Below are 26315 nucleotides of genomic sequence, written 5' to 3'. Positions count from 1 at the left end.
AAAATAGCCACAAAAGCTCCTCCTCCAACCTAATCTATTAAAGCCCTCCGTCTTTTCGACCTCCCAGGAAGTTCCCACTTCCTTTAAATCTTTATTTATAACATCCTCCCAACCCAGACGAGGACGACCTGCTTTCCCTGTAGTCCCACACGGTTGGCCAAAAAAGACAATCTTCGGCAATCTGTCATCCTTCATCCGCAGAACGTGGCCTAGTCATCTCAACCTTTCTTTCATTATAGCCCTAAAAAGCAGGATTGAACCACATTTTTCGTACAAACTACTGTTTGAAATACGGTCAGTCCGCCGGGAACCCAGAACAATCCGTAGGCAATTTCTCTGGAAAATATCCAGTAAATTTTCACCTGCTTTTCGGAGCGCCCATGCTTCAGAGCTATATTTGACCACTGTCATCACTGTAGATTCCAATATTCTAATCTTATTTGCAGACTTATCTTTCTATTCTTTCAAACTTTTCTTAACTGTGAAAAAACACCCTGAGCCTTGGCTATTCTACTTTTAACATCTTCATTGCTCCCACCGTCATTACTAATAATACTACCAAGGTAAGTGAAGCTTCCAACCTGATCAATCTTTTCGTTACCCAATGTCACCTTTTCATCATCACTTATTCCTAGCCTTAGTGACTTAGTCTTCTTAAAATTAATTTTCAAGCCTTTTCTAGCACCATGAATTCGCAAAACCTCTAAATATCCGTTCATTTTGCTCACACTTTCATCTATTAAATCCTAAAATAAATCATAACACCTTCAACTGGGGAGAGCAGGGGCCATAAGACAGTTAAAACGAAATCGGATTGTTTGAATCGGTTATTTAGAAACTTAGACGACGAGATTTATGCAGTTTTGATTACCAGTGGGCGAAAAGCTAAAAAATAATAAACGCGGGGAAAATTCTATAAAAATAAGCTAAAACCAAACAGCTTAAGAAACTATAGCTTTCCTTTGAAGGTGAATTTATCTTAGGGACTCAAAAGATTGTTAATGCACGAACATTTACGAAGGAAAACTTTATCAGATTTAGACTAACATTTTTGCTTATTTACCTTCATGGTTCATCATGACAACACTGACAAAATGTAGTGCTTCCGTAAAAACTTTATAATTACATAGTAGCTGAAAGAAAGCCATTATAAATTGAAATGTTTAGAAATAAATAGACCAAATGTGGATCAATGGGACGGAGGGAAGATACTTCTTTTTTCTTTGCCCTTAGTACTTAAAAAGAAATTGGGGTGTTTATGGGAGGGAGCATAGAGTGATGCTAAGAACAGGAGGAGCCTTCATAGTTTTGCCTCAGGCAGATTTGTCCTGTGGCAGCTGTGGCAGGCAGCTTTTTCTCGCTTCTCTTTAGTACTAAAGACTGTTTCTATGCCACCCTTCTGCGCAGTGCTACATCTTTCTAGTGGTCATCGTCCTGTGTAATGCTGCTTCTGTAGAGTTTCTGAGGATTTACACCCAGAGATTTAGAGAAGGAAATAGCTTCAGCATCAATATTAGCTAAATTAATATCCCACTAGGATCACAAACAATCGATACTTTTTCCCTTCTATCTTTTCTCATCTAATGCAAACAGCGCATCCATATCGTCGGTAAAGATCCCCTTGCATCTGTCTCTCATTGTTATAATTAGGGATACAGTATTTATCAGGATAAATCCCCGAGATTTACTCTACATCAAATATATAAGTTTCATCAAGATTAGTCTTACCCGTCAAAAGTTACGAGCCTGAGAAGATTTGGCTCATTTTAGAAAATAGGGGGAAATACCCCCTAAAAGTCATACGATCTTAACGAAAATCACACCATCAAATATCTACAAAAATGTGGAATTTAGTGGTTTTTGCCAGAAGACAAATCATGGATAAGTGTTTTTATTTGTTTTTTTATTTTTGTTGTTTTTTTTCCCAGGGGTGATCGTATCGACTCAGTGGTCCTAGAATGTCACAAAAGGGCTCATTCTAACGGAAGTTAAAAGTTCTAGTGCCCTTTTTAAGAGACCAAAAAATTGGAGGGCATCTAGGCCCCCTCCACGCTCATTTTTTCCCCAAAGTCACCGGATCAAAATTCTGAGATAGCCATTTTATTCACCATGATCGAATAACCTAATAACTATGTCCTTGGGGACGACTTACTCCCCCACAGTTGCCGTGGGAGGGGCTGCAAGATACAAACTTTGACCTGTGTTTACATACAGTAATGGTTACTGGGAAGTGTACAGACGTTTTCAGGGGGATTTTTTGGTTTGGGGGAGAGTTGAAGGGGAGGTTAAGTGGGAAGATCTTTCAATGGAGGAACATTTTATTGGGGAAGAGAATTTCAATGGAAGGGGCGCACGATTTTCAAGCAATATTTAAAAAGAAAACAATGAAAAAATAAATATGAAAAGTTTTTTTTCTACTGAAAGTGAGGAGCAGCATTAAAACTTAAAACGAACAGAAATTATTACGAATATTAGGGGTTTACCTCCTCGCAATACCTCGCTCTGTACGCTAAAGTATTTTTAGTAATTTCAACTATTTATTCTACGGCCTTTGTGATTCGGGGGTCATTCTTAAGGAATTGGGAAAAATTTAAGCTTTATTGTAAAGAGCGAGGTATCAACGAGGGGTGAGCCCCCTCATATAAGCAATAAAAACATACGAATATAGAAGTTCGCTACGTAAGTTAATTCGTAACTTACGTATATTTTTTACTTATGAAAACGTTCGTAAAAAAATTAAAAATTATAGTCGCCTTTTTAATTAATCAAAAAATTGGAGGGCAACTAGGCCTCTTCTCTCGCTCCTTTTTTTTCAAAGTCTTCCGATTAAAACTATGAAAAAGCCATTTAGCCCAAAGCAAAATTAATATGCAAATTTCGTTTTAATTATTTATGCGTGGAGAGCCAAGATAAAAAAAATGCATTAATTAAAAGACGTCCAGAAATTAAACAAAAAAAAGTTTTTTTTAAATGAGAGTAAGGAACGACATTAAAACTTAAAACGAACAAAAATTACTTCGTATGAGAAAAGGGGCTGCTTCCTCATCAACGTCCCGCTCTTTACGCTAAAGTTTTTTACTGTTTTAAAAAGTAGAGTTGAGAGAAAGAGCCAGACTTCAGCGTAAAGAGCGGGACGTTGATGAGGAAGCAGCCCCTTTCATATACGAAGTAATTTCTGTTCGTTTTAAGTTTTAATGTCGCTCCTAAATTTCATTATAAAAAACTCTTTTTTTTTGTTTTTACACTATTAAATCAAGAAATACAAATTGCCTTTGTTCATATCTCTCTGTGAGGCTCATTTTGTCAGACTCATCTCAAGTCACTGTCAGACTCATTTTGGATATTTTAATCGGTAATCTGGGTCTAATCAGGGATTGCGGAAAGAAAAAATAGAAAACAAAAGATGAGGCAGGGCCGTAACCAGGATTTTTTTGGGGGGAGAAGGGTTTACAAAAGCATTTTTCGGGGGGGGGGGTACAAAATTTTTAAAAAACACATAAAAAAAAATTGCTTATATTAATTTTAATTTCGTTTTTACGAATCGGACATTTTTTGGGGGTGGGGGTGGGGGGAACCCCCCTAACCCTCTATATGGATACGGCTTTGGAATTAGTGCATACTTAAATCTTTAAATTAGTGTTTAAACATGAATGTCAAACAGTTCGTGGTAACGAACTGTAGTAAGGAGCGACCCGGCTCAATAGTAACCAAAACGCAAAAAAGTGGAATTTTGATAGCAATAGCTACATCAAAAAGAACCACATTTTAATGCTGATTTTAAATGTATAAGTTTCATCAAGTTTAGTCATACCCATCAAAAGTTACGAGTCTGAGAAAATTTGCCTTATTTAGAAAATAGAGAGAAACACCCCCTAAAAGTCGACGAAAAAGTTAACGAAAATCACACCATCAGATTCAGCGTATCAGAGAACCCTATTGTGGAAGTTTCAAGCTCCTATCTACAAAAATGAGGAATTTTGTATTTTTTGTTAAAAGGCAGATCACGGATGCGTGTTTCTTTGTTTGTTTGTTTGTTTCTTTTTTTTTGTTTTTTTCCAGGGGTGATCGTATCGACCTAGTGGTTCTAGAATGTGGCGATTGGGTTCATTCTAACGGAAATGAAAAGTTCTAGTGTCCTTTTTAAGTGACAAAAAAATTGGAGGGCACCTAGGCCCCCTTCCACGCTAATTATTTTCCTAAGGTCAACGGATCAAAATTATGAGATAGTCATTTTATTCAGCGTAGTCGAAAAACCTTATGATTATGTCTTTGGGGACGACTTACTCCCCTACAGTCCCCGTGGGAGGGGCTAAAAGTTACAAACTTTGACCAGTGCTTACATATAGTAATGGTTATTGGGAAGTGTACAGACGTTTTCAGGGGGATTCTTTGGTTGGGGGAGGGGTTGACAAGAGGGGATACGTTGGGGGAACTTTCCATCGAGGAATTTGTCATGGGGGAAGAAAATTTCCATGAAGGGAGCGCAGGATTTTCTAGCATTATTAAGAAAAACAATGAAAAAATAAATATGAAAAGTTTTTTCAACTGGAAGTAAGGAGCAGCATTAAAACTTAAAACGAACAGAAATTATTACGCATATGAGGGGCTCACCTGCTCCTAATACCTCGCTCTTTACGCTAAATTATTTTAGTGATTTCAACTATTTATTCTACGGCTTTTGTGATTCAGGGGTCATTCTTAATGAATTGGGACAAAATTTAATCTTTAGTGTAAAGAGCGAGGTACTGACGAGGGGGTGAACCCTTCATATATGTAATAAAAACACGAGATTACAAAAGTTCGTTATGCAAGCTAATTTATAAATTACGTTTATCTTTTACTAATAAAAACTTTCGTAAAATATCAAAAGTTCTAGTTACCTTTTTAAGTAACCAAAAAATTGCAGGGCAACTAGGCTTCCTCCACCGTTCCCTTTTTTCTCAAAATCATTCGATCAAAACTACGAGAAAGCCATTTAGCCAAAGAAAAACTTGCAAATTTTGTGTTAATTATTCCTCTGCGGAGAGCCAAAATCAAAACATGCATTGATTCAAAAACGTTCAGAAATTAAACAAAAAAAAACAAGTTTTTTTTTAGCTGAAAGTAAGGAGCGACATTAAAACTGAAAACGAACAGAAATTATTTCGTATATGAAAGGGGCTGCTTCCTCATCAACGCCCCACTCTTTACGCTAAAGTTTTTTACTGTTTTAAAAAGTAGAGTTAAGAGAAAGGAGAGTATCTACAAAAATGTGGGATTTCGTTTTTTTTTCCAGAAGACAGATCACGGGTGCGTGTTTATTTGTTGTTTTTTTGTTGTTTTTTTCCAGGGGTCATCGTATCGACCAAGTGGTTCTAAAATGTCGCAAGAGCGCTCATTATAACGGAAATGAAAAGTTCTAGTGCCCTTTTTAAGTGACCAAAAAATTGGAGGGCATCTAAGCCCCCTCCCCCGCTCATTTTATCCTAAAGTCAACGGATCAAAATTTTGAGATAGCCATTTTGTTCCACATAGTCGAAAACCATAATAACTAGACTCCCTCACAGTCCCTGGGGGAGGGGCTGCAAGTTACAAACTTTGACCATTGTTTACATACAGTAATGGTTATTGGGAAGTGTAGAGACGTTTTCAGGGGGATTTTTTTGGTTTGGGGGTGGGGTTGAGGGGAGGGGCCTATGTGGCAGGATCTTTTCTAGGAGGAATATGTCATGGGGGAAGAAAAATTCAATGAAAAGGGCACAGGATTTTCTAGCATTACTATAAAAAAAACAATGAAAAAATAAACATGAAAAAGTTTCTCAATTGAAAGTAAGGAGTAACATTAAAACTTAAAACGAACAGAAATTATTACGAATATGAGGGTTCTAAAAATACTTTAGCATAAAGAGCGAGGTTTTTAGGAGGAGATAAATACCTCGCTCTTTATGCTAAAGTTTTTTTTTAGTAATTTCAAACTATTTATTTTATGGCCTTTCTGATTCAGGGGTCATTCTTAAAGAATTGGGACAAAACTTAAGATTTAGTGTAAAGAGCGAGGTTTTAACGAGGGGACAAACCCCCTCATATACATAATAAAAATATAAGAATATAAAAGTTTGTTACGTAAGTTAATTCTTAAGTTACGTATATTTTTTACTAACAAAAATTTCGTTAAAAATTACAAGTTCTAGTTGCCTTTTTAAGTAACCGAAAAGTTGAAGGGCAGCTAGGCATCCTTCACCACCCCTTATTTCTCAAAAATGTCTGATCAAAACTAAGAGAAAGGCATTTAGCCAAAAAAAGAATTAATACGCAAATTTCATTTTAATAATATATGTGTGGAGAGCCAAAATCAAACATGCATTAATTCCAAAACGTTCAGAAATTAAATAAAAAAAAACTAGTTTTTCTAACTGAAAGTAAGGAGGGACATTAAAACTTAAAACGAACAGAAATTACTCCGTATATGAAATGGGTTGTCCCCTCCGCAATCCCTCGCTCTTTACGCTAAAGTTCGACTGTTTGCCACAATTCTACTTTTTAAAACAATTAAAAACTTTAGCGTAAAGAGTGAGGGATTGTGGAGGGGACAACCCATTTCATAAACGGAGTAATTTCTGTTCGTTTCAAATTTTAATGTCGCTCCTTACTTTCAGTTAAAAAACTAGTTTTTTATTTAATATTTAACAAGTACCAAATAAACTAAAACCAATGCAACTGAAGTAAATACAGATATTCGTAAACAGAGATCACTAGCTTTCAGAATCCACGTACCTGTTCACTATGTAGAGCCCACCAAGCGTTGCGACAATGTTCCAAACGTGACAGAACTATGCCACACGTGGTGGAAGCGTGCGATATGCACAGCAGTCCAAGATGTTCTCAAAGAGACAAAAAGTAAGAAAACTCTTGTCTATGAAGAATCCTTTGAGTCAACCAATCTCTTTCTTTCCATAAACCAATCTTTACCAATAAAAACAAAAATTCTCTCGAGACTATCTACCTTTAACATGATATACAAAACAAAGCTATTAAAGGAAATAGACATTCATCTCCCATGTCCCATAAGGTCTATCACCAATGCATCTTTCTTAATAGGTTTTGGAACTGGAAGCAATTTCCTTAGTCAAAGCTGTTCTGTTTGTATAAGGGAGTAATCTACCGTCTTAATTAGTGTAGTAGTGGTTATAAGTTTTCTAAACTTTAGGAAGCTTGAGCACAAATCGGGGAGAATAGATTTCGTCTTTTCGTACTCGCATATGCGACGATTAGAAGATTCCTAGATCGCCTCTCGATTATTATTTTCTTTTTTAGTAGACGATCAGAAAAGGCCACGCCTTATTGTCCTTTCGAACCAATAAGTGATTCAGAAATAGTAACCGGGTATTGCTTGAATACTAGCCCCTAGTTCCCACTACTGCGATTTCACGCAAAATCCTGCGACATGCGACAAATGACACAAACCGTGCGACAAACGACGCAAAACCATCGGTTTTGCTGCAATGTCGGATGCGTTAAATAATTTCAACTCATACGACAAATCGCATGTGTTTTTCTGATTCAAAAAAAGTCATAACCAAAGTCAAGGAGCTGATTGAACAGCGAATTTTGGCTGTTATGTGTTTCTAGAGTTTGTCACAGCGACGCAAAAGTCTGCATTTCCTTGTGAACCTCAATCCGATTCTGTCGTACGTCTGTTCCGTCAGAAAAAAATCGTATCGGGATTGACGCAGCAGTGGGAACCAGGGGTAGGGTGAATTGAAAAAAAAGTGACTTTCAAAATTAACACAACTAACGTGATTCACTTTTACATGTTATTGTCCAAAAAGTTAAGACTCTTAATAAGGCTATTTGTCAATTAATACGAACCACTATACCAAGTGACAGGCTTTATAAAAGCTCAGTTTGTTGATGATAAGATAAAATGATTTTAAAAATGCATCAGGTAAAATTGAAAAAATAAACCGTATCGTTGTACCATAAAATTGTATTGCTACGTTGATTTGCGAATTTGAATATTTAAATGTGAGTTGCCCTTTTTTGTGTCTAGTGTTGAGGTGTTTTCTCGTCATATTCTTCCTTTTTGTTTTTTTTTCTCGTATTTTTATGTTTTAACCAAGTTTTCCTTTTTCTCCTTTCTTTCATTTTGTTACCGTTGATAGAGAGCTCCAAATCTGAAGCCAAAATTTTTAGACTTTATTATTATTATTATTTCTACAAGTTAATTTCTTTTTCATAGACCTTCTCTGTCTTATTAGAAGTTTCAACTGTTTCTCAAAATTTTCATTTCTTTTTAATTAATGTATGGAATTATTCAATTGTAAATTCAAGTTTCTTCTTGTCACTTTTTCGAATTCTAAGACCCAAAGTTTAAACCGTAAAATTTATAAAAAGATGTAATTTCTTAGAATCTCTTTTGTCATTTCAGACTTCTCAGTCCGACAACTCTGTTTGCCAAATGCATTGACCCAAAACATCATTCAACAATGCCACACAAACTGAGTGTTATCTGTGCAATCAGTTCGGCAGGTTGTTTGTCTTTTCTCCGTTCAACTACCTTGCCCAACAGCAGCCTCGAATTAATAATGGTTGTTATTTTGACTTTTCCATCCCTTCTTTTCATTTATTATGGATCTGTTCGTTATTAACCTAACCTGAATCCCCAGAGGTTATTGAAACAAAGAAACAATTTTAAAGCTCTTTTTCTTCGAGAATACATTTCTTTTGGTCATGTAGGCTTTCGAGGGCCTACTGGCTATTAAAATGCTCAGCTTTTTTGGTGAATTTTCTTGCAGCATAAGCTTCATTCGGTCATGCTGGGTCTTGAGTACATAGTGGCTATTAAAATTATAAAAAAAATTACACCTTTTCTTTAAGAACAATATTTCTTTTTCACGTAGGCTCTTGATGGCATAATGGCTATCAAAATTCTGGGTTTTTTCTGTCCTTTTTTTTAAATAAACTAATTTCGACCAAATAGACTCTTAAGGGTCTACTGGCTATTAAAAGAAAATGTTTTTACAGTTTGTTTTCTTTCCAAATAAGTTTGTTTTAGCCGGTTAGGCTCTTGAGGATCTAACGGCTATTGAAATGCAAAATTTTTGGTTCCCATTTCTTTTAATATAAATTTCTCTGGGTCATGTAGGATCTCTTTCCTACTGTCCTAAGCCAAGAAGTTAGCATACTAGACTTGAGAACATTTGTCCGTAAGGATAAGGGCTCAAATCCGGGTGTCTCTGGTTATTTGGTTTGTACGGGAGTCAGTGCACTAACTTCATAATCTCAGCCGGATTTGGCCTATCTCTAAATGGGTACCTGGAAGAAACTGGGGAAGCTAAAAAGGTAAGGTGTGTGAAAACACAGGATGGCTAGCTCCCCCTCATTGTACTTCCTGGCTGAAGGTCCATGAAACGGAGATCAGCACGGTTAGTAGGGGTTGTAAAAATAAAATACCTGTAATCTTTAGATATAGGCCTTTGAGGGCCCAAAGAACCAAAAAAATGGATGTTATTTGCATCCCTTTACTTTTGGAAAACTAGTATATAAAAGTCTTATTACATATTACCAAAGTGACACTTTTTCTTTACCAGCTAAAAAACATACATTTAAACAGATTAGTTTTCTTTTTTTCATGTTTTGCTAACCGACAGCAGTCACAGATAAAGAGGGGTATATTAAGGCCCGTTTCCATATAATTTAAGAACTCTTGCGATTTACTTCAACTTTTTGTATAATATGTGTCTTTTACTTAGCATTTGCCTCTCCCACTTTCCCTTTAGAAGAAAATTGTGTGTACTTTAATGGAACTCACAAAAATTACCAATTTTCAGTAAATATTTCGAGGGCACTTACTATTTTCTAGCACCCCCTCCTCCAGTAGTACTTGTAATAAGCTGCATGCATGCGACCTGTTTTGAAAAGCACTAGATATTGATAGCAGCCAATCGACCAGATCCGATCCAATCAGAGTTCGTTTCACAATTCGTCCTTGAACGTTCCTGTCTCTGACAATCGAATTCCCACTTTCAAGTAATAGCATATGCAATATAGAGCTAGCAAAAGCTTGGTCATTCGTCACCTAGAAGAATACCATCTGTGATGATTTGGTGGGAAAAACACCAAATGATTGTCAAAGTATTATATACTTGGAGTTCGTAAATTAGTAGCGGGGCAAATTCGAGAATGTAAACATGTGGCTTTCAGAGTCTAGCAAGGGAAATAATGATGAGCAAGACAAAAATTGATTGAAAAAACACACTCAAAAAATAATTACAACCTTGGCTATTCATTTGATTCACCTAATATTAAATGAAATCTGAAATAAAGTTAAACCAGAATCAAATACAAATATAAAAATACATTTTATAAATTAACATCAGCATAAAAAACTATTTTTATGCATAATTAAACTTGATTGCTAATAAAAGCTATGTAAAAAATAAATTCATTAAACACCTAAACCAAACATCCATAATTAATTACCTATTCAGCAGATTTATTTAATAATTCTTTTAATAATGTTATAATTATAAATACAAAATGATGATATATGGGCAAATTTCCTTACCAACGAGGAATCATTTTAAAACAGTGAAGTTTAGACGAAACTAAACGAATATTTGGGCTCTATATCTAAAAGCTGTCTTCTCCAAAACAAATAAATACATATGAAATTAGAATTATAACCAAATAAATTGAAATTAAAACAAAAACCAACCATTCATTTAGATCTTTCTAAATTTTACTGTCTTAAAATAATTCCTCATTGTTTAAACTTTTGCTATTTGTATATTGGAAAATCACTGTGGTCTTTGTCATTATTTATACACTTTTATGAATATGTATTTTTGTACATTATTTATATATCACTGTAAGTATTTTATTATATTTTAAATAAAAACATATGTAACACAAATTGGTACATAATATAGAAATGACAACCAGCACACCGGTACTTCAGATTCAGTTACAGTCATTCTTTTTCACTTCTTATATGATGTTTTAGGCTACAGCCTAATTGTTCAACACAAGGGAAATATGTGTTTTTACCCAAAGAGAAACAGAAAATTTACAAGTAAAAAAAAGTTGTGAGCTAAAAACTTTTTATTATTTCACGTGCATAAAATTTCATATAAAAAAATTAATCAGGTCAGCATTTCTTGTGCTAGTTCAAAATTAGGTATAGAAACAAAAACAATAGGTAATAAATGGGAAGTATTTGGTCTCCCTATCTGACATACACTCGAAGTGCCAAAGACAGTGGAACTATAGTCTGATTGTTTGAATTGGGTATGTGGAAACATACCCAATAGGTAATCAATGCGGAGGTATTTGGGGTGTCCATCTGACATATACTCAAGGTGCCAAAGACAGTGGAATAAAGTCTGATTGTTTGAATTGGGTATGTGGAAACATACCCAATAGGTAATCAATGTGGAGGTATTTGGTCTCTCCATCTGACATACACTAAAGGTGCCAAAGACAGTAGAAATACAGTCTGACTGTTTGAATTGGGTATGTGGAAACATAACCAATAGGTAATCAATGCGGAGGTATTTGGTCTCTCCATCTGACATACACTCAAGGTGCCAAAGACAGTGGAAATAAATTCGCATTGTTTGAATTGGGTATGTGGAAGCATACCAAATAGGTAATCAATGCGGAGGTATTTGGTCTCTCCATCTGACATACCCTCAAGGTGCCAAGGACAGTGGAAATAAAGTCTGATTGTATGAATTGGGCATGTGGAAACTTAACCAATAGGTAATCAATGCGGAGGTATTTGGTCTCTCCATCTGACATACCCTCAAGGTGCCAAAGACAGTGGAAATTAAGTCTGATTGTTTGAGTTGGGTATGTGGAAACATACCCAATAGGTAATCAATGCGGAGGTATTTGCTCTCTCCATCTGACATACACTCAAGGTGCCAAAGACAGTGGAAATAAAGTCTGATTGTTTGAATTGGGTATGTGGAAACATACCCAATAGGTAATCAATGCGGAGGTATTTGGTCTCTCCATCTAACATACACTCAAGGTACCAAAGATAGTGGAAATAAATTCGGATTGTTTGAATTTGGTATGTGAAAACATACCAAATAAGTAATCAATGTGGAGGTATTTGGTCTCTCCATCTGACATACACTCAATGTGCCAAAGACAGTGGAAATAAATTCGGATTGTTTGAATTGGGTATGTGGAAGCATACCATATAGTTAATCAATGTGGAGGTATTTGGTCTCTCCATCTGACATACACTCAAGGTGCCAAAGACAGTGGATATAAAGTCTGATTGTCTGAATTGGGTATGTGGAAACATACCCAATAGGTAATCAATGCGGATTTATTTTGTCTCTCCATCTGGCATACACTCAAGGCGCCAAAGACAGTGGAAATAAGGTCTGATTGTTTGAATTGGGTATGTGGAAACACATCCAGTAAGAAATCAATTGCAGAGGTATTTGGTCTCTCCCTCTGACATACCCTCAAGGTGCCAAGAACAGTGGAAATAAAGTCTGATTGTTTGAATTGGGTATGTAGAAACATACTCAATAGGTAATCAATGCGGAGGTTTTTGATCTCTCCATCTGACATACACACAAGGTGCCAAAGACAGTGGAAATAAATTCGGATTGTTTGAATTGGGTATGTGGAAACATACCGAATAGGTAATCAATACGGAGGTATTTGGTTTCTCCCTCCGACATACACTCAAGGTGCCAAAGACAGTGGAAATAAAGTCTGATTGTTTGAATTAGGTATGTGGAAACATACTCAATAGGTAATCAATGCGGAGGTATTTGGTCTCTCCATCTGACATACCATCAAGGCGCCAAAGACAGTGGAAATAAAGTCTGATTGTTTCAATTGGGTATGTGGAAACACATCCAATAGGTAATCAATGCGGAGGTATTTGGTCTCTCCATCTGACATACCCTCAAGGCGCCAAAGACAGTGAAAATAAAGTCTGATTGTTTGAATTGGGTATGTGGAAACATACCCAATAGGTAATCAATGCGGAGGTATTTGATCTCTCCATCTGACATACACTCAAGGTGCCAAAGACAGTGGAAATAAAGTCTGATTGTTTCAATTGGGTATGTGGAAACATACCCAATAGGTAATCAATGCGGAGGTATTTGGTCTCTCCATCTGACATACACTCAAGGTGCCAAAGACAGTGGAAATAAAGTCTGATTGTTTCAATTGGGTATGTGGAAACATACCCAATAGGTAATCAATGCGGAGGTATTTGGTTTCTCCATCTGACATACACTCAAGGTGCCAAAGACAGTGGAAGTAAAGTCTGATTTTTTGAATTTGGTATGTGGAAACATACCCAATAGATAATCAATGCCGAGATATTTGGTCTCTCCATCTGACATACCCTCAAGGTGCCAAAGACAGTGGAAATAGTCTGATTGTTTGAATTGGGTATGTGGAAACATATCCCATAGGTAATCAATGGGGAGGTATTTGGTCTCTCCATCTGACATACCCTCAAGGTGCCAAAGACAGTGGAAATAAAGTCTGATTGTTTGAATTGGGTATGTGGAAACATAACATATAGGAAATCAATGCGGAGGTATTTGGTCTCTCCATATGACATACCCTCAAGGTGCCAAAGACAGTGGAAATAAAGTCTGATTGTTTGAATTGGTCATATGGAAACATACCCAATAGGTAATCAATGCGGAGGTATTTGGTTTCTCCATCTGACATACACTCAAGGTGCCAAAGACACTCAAAGGTAATCAATGCGGAGGTATTTGGTCTCTCCATCTGACATACACTCAAGGTGCCAAAGACAGTGGAAATAAAATCTGATTGTTTGATTAGGGTATGTGGAAATATACATATCCAATAGGTAATCAATGCAGAGGTATTTGGTCTCTCCATCTGACATACCCTCAAGGTGCCAAAGACAGTGGAAATAAAGTCTGATTGTTTGAATGTGGCATGTGGAAACATACCCAATAGGTAATCAATGCGGAGGTATTTGGTCTCTCCATCTGACATACCCTCAAGGTGCCAAAGACAGTGGAAATAAAGTCTGATTGTTTGAATTGGGTATGTGGAAACATACCCAATAGGTAATCAATGCGGAGGTATTTGGTCTCTCCATCTGACATACACTCAAGGTGCCAAAGACAGTGGAAATAAAGTCTGATTGTTTGAATTGGTCATATGGAAACATACCCAATAGGTAATCAATGCGGAGGTATTTGGTTTCTCCATCTGACATACACTCAAGGTGCCAAAGACACTCAAAGGTAATCAATGCGGAGGTATTTGGTCTCTCCGTCTGACATACACTCAAGGTGCCAAAGACAGTGGAAATAAAATCTGATTGTTTGATTAGGGTATGTGGAAATATACATATCCAATAGGTAATCAATGCGGAGGTATTTGGTCTCTCCATCTGAAATACCCTCAAGGTGCCAAAGACAGTGGAAATAAAGTCTGATTGTTTCAATTGGGTATGTGGAAACATATCCAATAGGTAATCAATGCGGAGGTATTTGGTCTCTCCATCTGACATACACTCAAGGTGCCAAAGACAGTGGAAATAAAGTCTGATTGTTTGAATTGGGTATGTGGAAACATACCCAATAGGTAATCAATGCGGAGGTATTTGGTCTCTCCATCTGACATACACTCAAGGTGCCAAAGACAGTGGAAATAAAATCTGATTGTTTGATTAGGGTATGTGGAAATATACACAACCATATAGGCTATATCTTAGAAAATTAGGGAAAATCAGTAATTCGATTTTGTATTAAAAAAAAACCGTACTTTCGCACACTCTTCTTGTTTACCCAATATTCCTCCAGGTGCACATCTAGCGCTGGGCCGACCCTGGCTGACCTTACAGAGTCAAATCACAGACCTCCCAAAAACAAAATAGCTAGTGACGCCAGAACTCAAACCCTGCCCTCGCGGACAATGGATTTCATCCGCTAATCACTCCTCTAGGAAGGCTTAGATAATGGACCAATAAATCAATAATGGACCAATAGTAATGTGTTAAAAGTACCCCGGGCTGTGAAAAATGAGTCCTGGTTGTTTGAATGGGTTAGGTAGAAACATAGACAATTTAAAACAAGGATTACTTGCAATTACCTTGCTATCTATCCACATTAGAAGCTTCAGAAATGGTAAAAAGCACATAGCTCTGAAGTTGAACATTTTTCTCAAAAATATTATGATATTTCCATTTATACTAGTTTTTAAATCTATTATTTTATATTTATAAGACTAAAACTATATTTTTTCATTTAATTTACATGATTCTTATCATCTTTACGATACATAAATAATGGACCCTTAATAATGGGCTAAAAGTACCAAGGGCACTGGAAATGAATTTCGATTTTTTTTTATATGTTAAGTGGAACCTGCTCAGCTATAAAAATAAATTTATAATTAGGATTAATTGGGATATTAATTTTAATGAAAACAACTTCCATATGCATTTACCCTGCTTCTCTATGCAGTGGGTGCAAAAAAGTGGCTGAAAAAAACAGCAGAAATTAAGCTAAATCCTATGGCAGCAGGCAGCTTAAGAAAATAGAGCTTTATTTTGAAGATTTAGTTGTCTTTGGGGATCAACAGATTGTTGAATTTTCACAGATGAAAAGTATTCTCGAACTTAACTTATTTGTTTTTCTTAGCTATTTTAACCAGTTCAACATGACGACACTTACTAAAATATGATATTGCTAAAAAAAAACTTCATAATTTTGGATCGACGGAAAAAAAAATCGGTACTTCCGTACTATATGGTAATGCTAATAAAATGACGGACTATAATGAAAATACAATAAGTAACCTAACCGAAATAACAACTAAATATTTAATTAAAACCTAGCTACAATGTAGTTTTCCACCGAGCCGAAGCTAATTGTCTGTTGTAAAGACCGTGAAAACTGGTTATTGCCTCATCTTCGATTCTCGATGAAATTCTCGAGTGTGTACCACATAATTCGGAAGTGCCGAAAATCTTAGAAAATCCAGCTTTTCAGGCATATGAATAAACATTTTTGGTCTAGGCAGGGATGAAAAATGTTTTTAGTTTGATGTCCTGAGAATTTCAAGAACAAAGTCTATCTCCGCGTAGTATACATCTTTTGGGTCCATTAGATTCTTGCAAAATTTTTTTGGTCAAGACACAGCTATCTCATTATTTCCTGCTAATTACTTATTGGCCCCTTAATCAGTCGTATGCAGAATTTTAGCGTTTAAACGCAATAAAACTAAAAATAGATCAAAATTCTAAACAAAGCATAACCAAAAATGTGCTTGTGTAACAAGTCTCTTAAGCTTGATATAGCTTGTTTTCCGTCGATCAATATATTTTTCATTTCATCTATCAACAAGCAATTGCTCTTAGCCAGTTATCGCCGAAACAACAGTAGAATTTATATTAGCAGACAAAAAAGGTTTAGTTTTTATTTTGAGTTTTTTGTAGTGCATAATTTAGTCCTATAATTATTCTCCTTTAATAAAGGTCTACTCGCATATACCTTTGTGACTTACAACCCCAAACGCTCCAAACCTCAATAGCTCAGTGTGCTTGTTTTGATCTCATCCCTCTCTCTCCCTCAGTGGTGGTTCTAGTCTCTCTTGCGCCTGGGGCAAAATCTTGACTACCGTCCCCCCTTGTCCCCCAAAAACCTTCAGGACAAATTTAAACAAAATTTTCATTTATCAACAAAATACTTCCTGCCTATTAATTAATTGATAATTCATGTTTTAATTATTAATTTCTTAATTAAATTATCAATACTATCTAATTATTTTTAATTTATCTATATTTGTTTATTAGTTAATAATTTAACAATTATTTTCATTTATTAATTACGCTTCCTACTTTGTCTATATAAAAGTAAAATTTCAAAAATTAAAAAATGATTATAACCATTAGATTATTTATGTAAAGTGTGAGGTAATTCTCTTAGGAAATAACGTCTTATCTGCCCCCATTGGGGGCTGATGGAGCTCTCCAACGGCAGTTGATGTGGAGGTTATTGGTAGACTCTCCCAACTCATTGTACATGATAAAAAAGTGGAGGTTACTCGAACTCTCCAATGGTGTTCCTCTAACCACTCTAGTTACAGTCGGTTTCAAAGCTGAACTGTCTACGAGTTGTGTCTTTTGCCTCACCGTCTCTTCCAAGTCCCAAGTATAGGCATTCCGGTTCCACAACTCCCAAAGTAGGTTTTCATTGGCTGGCAGGTCTTGGCCACGGTAAATCTCTACCTTGAAGAGAAAGGTACATACAAAGAATGCAACCTTAATGTGATAAAAGACTGCCATTTATATGAAATTATGCGTCCCTAAAATTCCTGTGCCCCATCTGTCCCTCTAAAACAGCCACTGATTCTCCTCTTAGTATAGAAATCATATAGGGGCTAGGGGCCACTGAGTCTGCAACACCTGGTGCACATCTCATAGCGCCATATGCTCAACCACGCGTGGTACACTTTGCAGAATGCGTAGGGGCACTTCCGCCACTTCATTCTTCTTCACGCCACACAATGCAAACTTCCACCGTGTGTGGCACGCGCAACATGGCAAATACGATGTTTGAAAATGGGTAGCTCTAGCATTTTCTTTTCTTGGTCTTTAGAGGTAATTTTAAAAAGAGAAAATAGTTTATAGTCTGTGAAAAAGAAGGAGAATATTGATTTTTCACTTTTCAATTTACTTGATTTTTCCTTCCCTAGCGTAAGATTAAACACATTTTTAGTGTTCCTCATAGGGCAAATCTGTTTGGGCTACCACCAAATTAAATTGAGGTTCGTGTCTTCGCTTGTTCCTTTTACAGGAGATAAAATAATTCACGAACATCCTCCAAGGTTTTTAGAAGAAAAGATAGATTTATCTGCAACACGAAACGAAGAGACTTTTTGAAGTTATATTAATCGGCAGCGGTAACCCAAAAGATAGTAAATCACTAATTCAAGACTTTACAAGCTATAACTGAAGGGTCTAGATTCGAAGAGCATCAGTTTTGAACTTCCCCAAATTAAATTTCAGCTTACAGCTTCACTTTTTTATTTTCACTCGAGGAAAAATGGTAATCTTTGGTATTTAAAGCTTGTGTTGTTGTTGTTTGGCATTTGATGCGTTCGGCCAACAGGTGATATGTGCTCGCATCACTTGATTTTTCTATGCCTTATGCAATCACTAACTTGCTTGGGTGACACTTTGGTCAATATTCACGGAATTCATATATATGTTACCGTGAACGTCTGAAATACTTTTTTTTCCTTGGATTTACTCAGCGTTGCCAGTCAACTTTTTAGTTTAATGCAAGGTTTGATGAAGACAGGTTAAGTTGGATTGGGCTAGCTTAGGTTATTAGCCCATTTCTGATATCTATAACCAAGTTTAACCTAAACTAACAATCTTACCTAACTTTAACTCTTACCATCATAGCCTGGATAAGACTGAAAAAGCTGATTCGCAAAGCTAATTGAATCTAAGCAGAGAAAAAGGAATTTCGAACATTCGTCAGTGAATGTCGACATTAACCAGATTTCGGACATTCACGGTAATATATATACACGGTTATTCACGGTTATTCACGTGCAGCAATGGCTTGCATTGAAAAACGAGAATCGAAATAATACATTTCCGTTTTATCAGACCGCAATTATAATAATACAATACAATTATAATAAATAATAGTACATAATGAATAATAATATATTCGTTACTTATCTGTTACCCAGTACACACTCGAGAATTTGGATCTATAAAATCATTGTAGCTATATTTTAATAAATATTTAGTAGGTATTTTGGTTAAGTTAGGTTACACTTTGCATGCGGCCCCGCTGTCCTTAGTTCCCAATCCCCCCAACCTTAATGTGCAAATATACAGTCCGAATTATACGTATCTTATCTATCTCCCAAGCGTCTCAGTTTTTCAACCCCGTACCTATAGATCCAAATTCTCGAGTGTGTGCTGGCTAACAGATAATTACCATATTTTTACATTATAACCTGTCGCATAATTGCAGATATAAAAACGTCAACAGATAAAATACAAATTAATAAAATAATTCTAAAACGATTTTTAGAAATAAAAATAGATATGCTTGTGATGGGAAAACGAGAGAGTTGTGGAAGTTTCATAGATTGGTTACGATAATTCAAAAGATGGCATATCGTATAACATAATTTTCCAGAATTCCTCTACGAACTATTGGTACTTTCGTCTTATAGCCACCCCACTCAAGATCTTGTATCGCGAACATGAAACAATAACTGGTTTTCATTGTCTTTACACCAGACAATATTAGCTTTGGCGCGGTTGGAAATTACATAGTTAGAAATAATAGGTTGAATGATAATTAAATGCATGCTATTGGAAGGCACTAATACCGTTGGATTGAAGCCAACAAATATTTGACTCATCTTGAACTATACTGTTGGTACCTAAGAGATTGATTTTGGATGCTTACTTCACACCCATCCAATTCTTAATATAAAGTAGGCGGTTTTGAATAAGATTAAATTAAAAAAACAAGTGTTTTTAACTGAAAGTAAGGAGCGACATTAAAACTTAAAACGAACAGAAATTACCCCGTATATGAAAGGGGCTGTTCCCTCTTCAACGCCCCGCTCTTTACGCTAAAGTTTGACTCTTTCTCTCAACTCTACTTTTCAAAGCAGTAAAAACTTTAGCGTAAAGAGCAGGGTGTTGAAGAAGGAGCAGCCCCTTTCATATATGGGGTAATTTCTGTTCGTTTTAAGTTTTAATGTCGCTCCTTACTTTCAGTTAAAAAACTTGTTTTTTTTTATTTAATTTCTGAACGTTTTTTAGTTAATCCATGCTTTGATTTCGGCTCTCCGCAGATGAATAATTAAAGCGAAATTTACATATTTATTTATTTGGCTAAATGGCTTTCCCATAGTTTTGACCGAATGATTTTGCGAAAAAAAGAGGGGAAGGAGGCCCAGTTGCTCTCCAATTTTTTGGGTACTTAAAGAGGCAACTAGAACTTTTAGTTTTTTACGAACGTTTTCATTAGTAAAAGATATACGTAACTAACGAATTAGCTTACGTAACAAACTTCTATGTTCGTATGTTTTTATTACGTATATGAGAAGGTTCGCCCACTCGTCAATACCTCGTCAATAACTCTTTGCATTAAAGCTTAAATTTTGTCCCCTGAATCACAAAGGCCGTAGAATAAATAGTTGAAATTACTAAAAATCCTTTAGTGTAAAGAGTGAGGTATTAGGAGGAGGTGAACCCCTTATATGCGTAATATTTTCTGTTCGTTTTATATTTTTCATATTTATTTTCTCGTTGTTTTTTTGTAATAATGCTAGAAAATGCTGCGCCCCCTTTATGGAAATCTTCTTCCCCCATGACAAATTCCTCCATGGAAAATTTCCCCCACATAGCCCCCTCTTCTCAACCCCCCTCCCAACCAAAAAATCCCCCTGAAAACGTCTCTACATTTCCCAATAACCATTAATATATGCAAACACTGGTCAAAACTTGCAACTTACAACCCCTCCCTCGGGGACTGTGGGGGAGTAAGTCGTCCCCAAAGACATAGTTATAAGGTTTTTCGACTATGCTGAATAAAATGGCTATCTCAGAATTTTGATCCGACTACTTTGGGAAAAAATGAGCGTGGGAGGGGGCCTAGGTGCCCTCCGATTCTTTTGGTCACTTAAAAGGGCACTAGAACTTTTCATTTCCGTTCGAATGAGCCCTCTCGCAAAATTCTAGGACCACCGGGTCGATACGATCACCCCTGGGAAAAAGAAAAAAAAAACAACAAATAAACACGCATCCGTGATTTGTCTTCTGGGAAAAAATACAAAATTCTAATACGCTGATACGTTCTCTGATACGCTGATTCTGATGGTGTGATTTTCATTAAGATTTTATGACTTGTAGGGGGTGTTTCACCGTATTTTTTTAATTAGGGCAGATTTTCTCAGGCTCGTAACTTTTGATGGGTAAGACTAAACTTGATGAAACTTATATATTTAAAATCAGCATTAAAATGCGATTCTTTAGATGTAACTATTGGTATCAAAATTCCGTTTTTTAGAGTTTTGGTTACTATTGAGCCGGGTCTCTCCTTACTACAGTTCGTTACCACGAACTGTTTGATATACCAAGTGTCCAAGTTGGCGCCAACCGCGCCAAATAATGTCGTGGTTGGATATAACATAATTTTGCAGCCTGTACGGCCCTCCAAAGGTAAAAGTACGTATATGCACAATTTTTCACTTCTCGACTTAATGCCACCACCATACTAAAAAAAATGTGCTGGATCGAATGGTATATGTAAGAAGGCTCTAGTCCAAATATTAACGGAAATAGCATATGGATAAAGTACGTATCTGAAAAATTTCTGGGCGCATCCAAAGGTAAAAGTACGTATCTGTGTAGATACGTACTTTCACCCTTGGTACGTACTTTTGCCTTTGGCCGGCACATTAAAATGAGAAAGGAAACCAAAGGTCAAAGTACGTATATGTCATGATTCAGCACAATCATCATTGTTTGTTTACCAGAGCAGAGCTGAACAACCAGCCAACTCTGAGCTATTAAAGAGTACTGGCATAGAATGTCAAGAGGCTTTCTAAATTTACAGAGAGCGTTGGTTATACAAAAGGAAAGAGATTTAAGGTAAGAAAATTTTGCTTCATGCTATTTTGGAACCTTTTCTCCAAGTAGGCCTAAACCCTCTGGTAAAACCCCATCTGTACTACCAGGTAGGTACAACAGACCCGCTACAACCAGTTTACACAGCTAGCTATGTAGCTGTCGAATTAGTACAGGAGAGCAGCGTCATACCAAATTACCAACCAACCACCTAAAGCCATTTTTTTAGTATTGCCTACAAACATGACTTACCTTTGAAATAAAATAAAAAACAAGGGATGCATCAAAATAACCCCTAGAACCTTCTCTGTCATCTGAGATAATCAGGGATTAGTTTGGTCAACTATTACAACATTGAGAAAAAATTGAGGACCTCTAAATATTGCTTACCTTAGAAACAAAAAAAAATGTATCAAAATAGCCCTAGAACCCCCTCTTTCATCTGAGATAATCAAGGTTGATAACAAGTTCTTAGAATTCCAATTTTTCAGGACATTGGCATGTCAAGCAAGCACAAATGAGGCATCAACTTCAAATACCGACTTGCCATCTTCCAGTGAAGAGCAACGAGGAGCTAGTTCCTGTTCCCCCCCAGAAATCATCCAGATAAATCAAACAACAGACATATCACCCAATTTTTCTGGACATTCTCGATCAAGGGACACCACTGATGGAGAAGCTAAAACTAAGGCACAGTTAAAACACTTTGCTGATGAAGAATTCGAAAAAGAAGATTTAAGTAGAGGTGATAGTGATGAGTCTGATATTGACTGGGAGGACGTTGAAGGGACATTTGGGTCTTCTGATGATGAAAGGCAGACAACTTTGAAGAAGAGGAGAAAGCTCTTTACAGATTTAGTTCCTCTTTCGGTCAGTAATGATCTTACATCAGATCATCCAGAGTACAATCTGATCCATTTTCCTACCGATCCTTTCCTGCCCTTGGAAGATTCGGCTTCGGATGCAGCAGCTTATGAGACCCAAGATGACCAGCTAAATTTGGACAATCAACCATCTAATGAAAGCAACAATGCTGTTTGTGAACCTGATTCCTCAGACCATGTCATGTGTGTAATTGACGCTGTAGCAGCAAGGTCTGTGGGACAAGATAGAGAAAATAGACGTGAAGAAAATGGTGGAGGAGAAGGAAGGTCTATTGTTGACCTTACTCCAAAACGAGTTCGCTCAGAAAAAGATAAATTTGAAAGAGATGTTAAGAAGTATCCATTTCCTGACGAACCTGGCTGTAAATCTAACAAATGTACAAACTCATGTTTGAGGTTTTCCAGTGTAGAATTCAGGAAAATTTATGACACATGTTGGAGCAAAGAATATAAATCAAGACAAATGTGGCTCGCTTCTTTGCTGACTTTCCTACCAGTTAAAAGAAGGACTATTGCCCCAGAAGCTGCGTGTAGAAAAAAAACTACAGTTAGGTACAGCCTTCCCAGAAATTTGAATGAATACCCCACACTTACCCCAAAAGTTGAAAACTTGCCAGTTTGCAAGTCTACATTCCTTGGTTGTCTAGGATTTGGCAAGAATGACAGAGTGATTTTTACAATCAAGTCAAAAATTGAAAGGGATGCTCTTGGGAATGAGCTCAAGGACGGAAGGGGCCATAAAGTGGCAGGGCCACCAAACAAAGTTGATCGAAGCCTTGTGATGCAGCACATTGAAAGCTTTCAGCCAGCAATTCCACACTATCGTCGAGCTCACGCTCCAAATGTTCGGCACCTTTCTCGTGATTTGAGCTACAAATTTATGGCAGAAGACTTTAATGAAAAATATCCAGCAAATAAAATCTGTGATGAGACATATAGGAAGATTCTTAATGGTATGAAAGTATCATTGTGCATGCCCCAAAGTGACAGCTGTGACATTTGCACACTATTAAAAGAGAAAGTAGGGGCTGCGAGAACTCCTGGTACAAATGGTGAGGCAACCGAGAAAGAGACTGAACTGTACAGAAAGCACAGAGATCTTGTTGAACAGGTTTCAAAAGCATTTTCTGAAGATAAGCAGAAATACGAAAAAGATTCAACTACCATGTTGTTCACCGTGGACCTACAAAAAGTGTTATTGCTTCCCATCATGCACAGCAGAAAGGAGGCCTTTTTTCTATCAAGACTCGTGTGTTTTAATGAGACGTTTGCCCCCGTTAAGGCCACCCAACAAAACCAGAACCTTTGCGTTGTTTGGAACGAATCTCGACAAGGACGTGATGCACCTGATATAGGTAGTGCCTTCCACAAGGTCTTAAAGATGAATAGGGATATCTTGCACTTCATTTTTTATACTGACAATTGCTGTGCCCAGAACAAAAATTGGACAATTTTTAGTGAATTTGTACTGATAGTCAACAGTGAAGGAGGACCTGAAACGATTCGTATCAAGTATCTAGTGAAAGGCCATACGCACATGGGGGCTGACTCCATACACGGATCGATTGAGTCTCGAATTCGAAAAAGGGATGTTCTTGACTTTGAAGATTTGTGCAACACCATAGAAAAAAGTAGAAAATTCACGAAAGCCGTGAAAATGGACATAGAAGACTTTTGCCAGTGGAAAAGCTTAAAAGCTCCTGGCATCGTCATGAAGAACTTGGGCGTGACCATTGATGAGTTCAGTGAGGTCTGTTTTAAGAAGGGAAAAACAGAACTGTTCTATAAAACTAGCCCTGAGGGTGAAGAAAAGAGTCTAAGTTTTGTGCCAAAAAAGCTGGTTAGTACAATCAAAGAGGCAAAGTATCCTTTGCCAGATCCGATTCTTGGCGCAAGGGGGGTAAAGCCAGAAAAGAAAAAGGCCATCTTGGAAAAACTTGTACCTTTTATGAATGAGAATCGCCGTACATTTTGGCGCACTATGCCTTCATCAACAGCTTCTGTCGATTTGCTGAAGCACGGCTGTGTTTCTTAGCTGCCTGCAGTATTTCAGTGATTTCTTTTTATTTTTTTTATTTTTTAACTTCTAATTATTTGAATAAAAAAATGACTTGTTGTACATGCTTCATACGTGGTTTTACCTTCGGTATACGTCATAGATACGGGGTTTTGGGCAGAGTAAAAGTGCGTTTTATGTTTTATACAGACTTTTACCTTTGGGACTTCATTCGAATTCGAGTCTCGAGTCAAAGGTAAAAGTACGTATATGTCATATACGCACTTTTACCTTTTGAGAGCGCCTCTTTATATGAGTAACGGTCCAATGGTAAAAGTACGTATCTACTGTTTCAGGCTTCGGGGCAGTAATAATAGAAAATTTTACTTAAAAATATGAAATCCCCATATTTGTTTACCTATTTAACTAATTTCCAGAATTAGCCTGTGTCCAGTTTCACCGTAAACCGTATTTGAAGCTCTCAAAAGTACTCAAACTTTGAGCCGTGATTTATCGAAATAATGAAAAGTGTAGATACGTACTTTTACCTTTGGAGGGCCGTGTACTTGAAGGCTTATCCAAGTTTGGAATATAATAAAAAAATAAACAAGTTTTTCAACTGAAAGTAAGGAGTAAGATTAAAACTTAAAACAAACAGAAATTATTACGCATACGTGTGGGTTCGTCCCCTCGTCAATACCCAGCTCTTTACGCTTAAGTTCAAATTTTGTTCCAATTCTTTAAGCATGACCCCTGAATCACAAAGGCCGTTTAATTAGAATAAATCTGAAAGTACTAAAAACACTTTGGCGTTAAGAGCGAGGTATTGACGAGAGGCGAACCCTCTCATATACCTAATAATATCTGTTCGCTTTTAAACTTTAATGTTGCTCCTTATTTTCAGTTGAAAAAGCTTGTTTTTTTTTCATTTAATTTCTGATCGTCCTTTTTAAATAATGCTGGGAAATCTAGGACCCCATTCATGGAAGAATTTTCTTTTTTAATAAAAATTCCTTCATAGAGAGATACTCCCACGTAACTCCCTCCCCCGATCCCCCCACACTAAGAAATTTTCCTGAAAACTGTATACTTCGCAAAAACCAATACTATAGGTAAACAATGGGCAAAACTAATAACTTGCAGCCCTTCCCCCGGGTACTCTGAGGGATTAAGTCATCCGTAAAGAAATAGTTATTAGATGTTTCGACTATGCTGAACAAAATGGCTCTCTCAAAATTTTGATCCAGAGACTTTGGGAAAAAATAGGCGTGGGAAGGGGCCTAGTTGCCCTCCAATTGTTTTGTTACTTAAAAAGGGCCTTAGAACTTTGAATTTCCATTTAAATGAGCCCTCTCGCGATATTCTTGAACCACTGGTCGATACGATCAGCCCTGGAAAAAAAAACACGCATCCGTGATCATTTGCTTTGGTAAAAGATATAAAATTCCACTTTTCAGATAGGAGCTTGAAACCTCTACTGTAGGGTTCTCTTATACGCTAATCTGAAGGTGTGGTTTTTTTTGTATCAAAACTCCTCTTTTCAGAGTTTCGGCTACTATTGAGCCGGGTCTCTCCTTAATTACAGTTCTTTACGACAAACTGTTCGATTACTACCAAAATAAATTGAGGTTCATGTCTTACTTGTCGTTTTTGCGGGAGATAAAATAATATTAGAATATCTTTAGAGCTTATGGAAGAAAAGAAAACAGATGTGCAAGCGAATGGAAATGGATAGAATTTTCGAAATTATATGAACCGGCTCAGATAGTCCAAAAGGTGGTATATTACATAACATAATTTTGCAGACTGT

The 26315-nt window shown here is 36.7% G+C and overlaps 1 protein-coding gene across 7 annotated transcripts in view; it reads right to left on the bottom strand.

Annotated features, from left to right (window-relative positions):
* The window catches only part of LOC136026532 (rap guanine nucleotide exchange factor 4-like), a 788659-nt gene that overhangs the window by 115294 nt on the left and 647050 nt on the right, over positions 1-26315 (bottom strand). For 4 of the 7 annotated variants that reach the window (XM_065703200.1, XM_065703203.1, XM_065703202.1 and 1 more), the window contains one exon: positions 9832-10057. The exons of the other annotated variants lie outside the window; for them this stretch is intronic. In XM_065703200.1, coding sequence (XP_065559272.1) covers positions 9832-10057 — 226 coding nt within the window. The remainder of the gene's footprint in view (positions 1-9831; positions 10058-26315) is intronic. 7 annotated transcript variants of the gene reach the window in all.

The sequence above is a fragment of the Artemia franciscana genome, chromosome 4, assembly GCF_032884065.1.
Source record: "Artemia franciscana chromosome 4, ASM3288406v1, whole genome shotgun sequence".
NCBI lineage: Eukaryota > Metazoa > Arthropoda > Branchiopoda > Anostraca > Artemiidae > Artemia > Artemia franciscana.
The sequence above is the reverse complement of the archived record's forward strand: the minus strand, read 5'-3'. Positions and strand labels throughout refer to the sequence as shown.